Source organism: Myzus persicae, unplaced genomic scaffold (genome assembly GCF_001856785.1).
Source record: "Myzus persicae strain clone G006 unplaced genomic scaffold, MPER_G0061.0, whole genome shotgun sequence".
NCBI lineage: Eukaryota > Metazoa > Arthropoda > Insecta > Hemiptera > Aphididae > Myzus > Myzus persicae.
Window position 1 is genome coordinate 274,846 of NW_019100980.1, and position 2,967 is coordinate 277,812.

Below are 2,967 nucleotides of genomic sequence, written 5' to 3' on the forward strand. Positions count from 1 at the left end.
TGATCGTATAACTTTTCATCAGCATAGTCGGCACTAGGTGACAATAATTATTAAGATGTAACTTTAAGGTTAAGCATAGATAGTTAGATATTAAGATTGGGCATGGACCTTAATTAAAAATTAAAAAAGGTAGTTCATTTTTTCATCATTATCGAAAGTATATAAGTATGAAATAATTCAAAATGCATATTTTTGAATTAAAGCTACATAAAACTAACAAAATTATTATAAATATTTGAATCAATTAAAATAGCAATAGTAATTATTATTATTGAATAAAAAATGTTACGATTTAAAATAAAGTGTTATATCACTAATATAAATGTCCTGTAGTTATATTTGCTGTTAGTCATACAAATGCTAACTATGGGATTCCTCTTGATTTCTCAAATTGATCTAATGTGGTCAAGAAGTCGTCCTCAGCTTTGGCGTCTGCAATTATTGGGCATCGAAAGGATGGCAATGGCGCTATCCAGGTTTGTTTGCAGTTGTCGCTTATTGGGATTTTCTTCTCTGTCTCGCACAATTGTTTTTGGATCTCCTTCTTTATGAGCTGATGAGCCTCAGTGATCCACCCCAAATCGTTATTCAATTTGCATAGATTATCCTTTTTATCAATATAATAATTAAATCCGTTGTATAGAAAATATAATAAATATACTAGTATAACGATTGAAAATTATACTATAATTATAATTTTAAAAGAAATGAATAATACTATATTATAATATATTTTTATCTATATACATAGTAGCCAGTAGGTACCTACAATTTGTAATAATATATATATATTGCACAATATAATATACATTATTTTTAATTTATACTTAAATATCTATTGTTTTCTAGTTGGTTTTTTTTCATACGCTGTTCGGTGTATACTACTATACTAGGTATCTTACTAAGATTTAAATACAACATAGTGAAATTCAGTTTTCCATATTTACTTACATTCGGTTGTGATTATGTAATTGGAAATATTATATTTCCGACTAACTTTTCCAATGAATTAACCTTAATAATAATTTGTCTAGAAGGGACGAGGTAATTATTGTCCGTCTACAAATAGTCCACACCCGCATGACACACGGATACCTCATGGCCAAAGAAAGCTCACCCTCATGCCCTACGGTCAAGTACATACTACTCGAATGTCGCCAGTTCAATAAAATTCAAAATCAAACTGGAATTACTGGAGACCCTATATAAGATACTAGCACACACTCCCGAGACGTCCAAAAAATTAATCAATTTCATCAACGAAACAGAACTAATCTATCTCGTTTAAAATTGTTAGGTACCTAAGAAAACAATGTACATACAGGGTGTCCCGTGAGGACTTACCCATTGCGATATCTCCTGAAATAATGAGAAATCATAATTCGGGTTTTTTATTAAGACTCACAGGAACAAGCACTACAAATAATTTATGTTTTAATTTTTTTTAATGTTTTGGTAAAAAAGTTAAAAAATATGTTTTTTTAATTAATTATTGAAAAAAAATTGAATATAGCCATTTTGTAGAGTTCATTTTTCTAAAAATATTGACGTTTCAACATAGTCCATAACACTACTATAATAGTAGGACGGTCTCAAATAATTCTCAGTATTTCTCAAACTTGAAAAATTATTAGAAATCAGGAGATTAATGAAATTAAAATGTTGAAACAACAATATTTTCAAAAAAATGAACTCTACATAATAGCTTGGATTATCACAGGATATATCGCAATGGGTAAATCCTCACGGGATACTCTGTATATACGAATATTTAGTAATAATTAAATAATTTAGTGTAAATTAATTTATTGTAAATTCTTTCTTTTTCCAATGTAAAAGGAAAATGTAACATGGGATGAGGAAGACAATGAACACACCGTTATAATAGTTATTAGCTTCTATTTATATTCAATCCTCTTCAATACTCTCTTATTATATTTTTTCCAGGTATACCAATAACAAAAATAACCAAAATAATATGTTATATCAGGTATAATATGTATATAGTGTGTATTGTGAACAATTGTAAGTACCTAACATTAATAAAATAAAGACACTGACCTCATATTCTTCAATACTTTTCTCCACGTTTTCAACAAAATCATTTGCAATTTTCTTAAGCAACAAAATATTAGGTTGACTTTGCTCTAGTTTGAAAAACGACTTTTCGAGCATCTCACGGGTCCACAGACGCACCTCACCGCCATCGTCGTCTCTTTCGACGTCGGAATTTAGTGAGTAAATTCCTCTCTGCATCATAGCATATATCACATCCTTGGAAACTTTCAATGGTTTATTTTTAAATGTGCCTTCGTCCCATAACTTCTGCAGTCTAGACCATCGGGATTTAGGTACATCGTCACCTTCCGCGGAATCTATATTCAAGATAAAAAGCACCAATACCAAAATTGCTGTCACAAATAAACAGAAGGTTAGTTCCATCCACATGATTCAGTCCTTCCAATTTATGGGTTCTTTGAAAATAATTATTTTCTGAAAATGAAAATATAAGGTATAAAAGTCACAATGAGTGATTTAAAAAAATAAACACCTACCTACATTACTATTCATCGTGACTTTAGACTTTTTTTAAAATTTAAAAATATATTAAAATAACGAGGAAAAACAAAAATAATAAATGATTCTTGATGATATCTATGTTTTTATCCTTTTAACTCAAAAACAAATTTAGTAACTGTTGAAACTTTAAATTTTTACAAAATGTTTATATTAGAATTTCTTTGAAATAAAAAAATCTCTTAAAAAATATTTTGACTATTTTTAAACTGTGTACATAGTGTTTATTGTCATTTGTCAATTTTGATTTATTTTCTATAAATATCAATAGTACACTTTTACCGGTTAATATTTAAAAAAGATTCCGATGATCATACATATAAATATGGACTAGCTAGGTATTATAAATTGTTATCAAATTTAATAAAAATTACCAATCGTGCGTTTAGA

At 28.4% G+C, this 2,967-nt stretch overlaps 1 protein-coding gene across 1 annotated transcript; it reads right to left on the reverse strand.

Annotated features, from left to right (window-relative positions):
• Positions 1-364: 364 nt before the first annotated feature.
• Positions 365-2,487, reverse strand: LOC111027134. Its single transcript, XM_022305356.1, has 2 exons — positions 2,062-2,487; positions 365-607 (listed from the first exon to the last, which is right to left on the reverse strand). The coding sequence occupies exons 1-2, from the start codon at positions 2,446-2,448 to the stop codon at positions 365-367; spliced, it is 630 nt and encodes a 209-aa protein (XP_022161048.1). The 5' UTR covers positions 2,449-2,487.
• Positions 2,488-2,967: the final 480 nt, after the last annotated feature.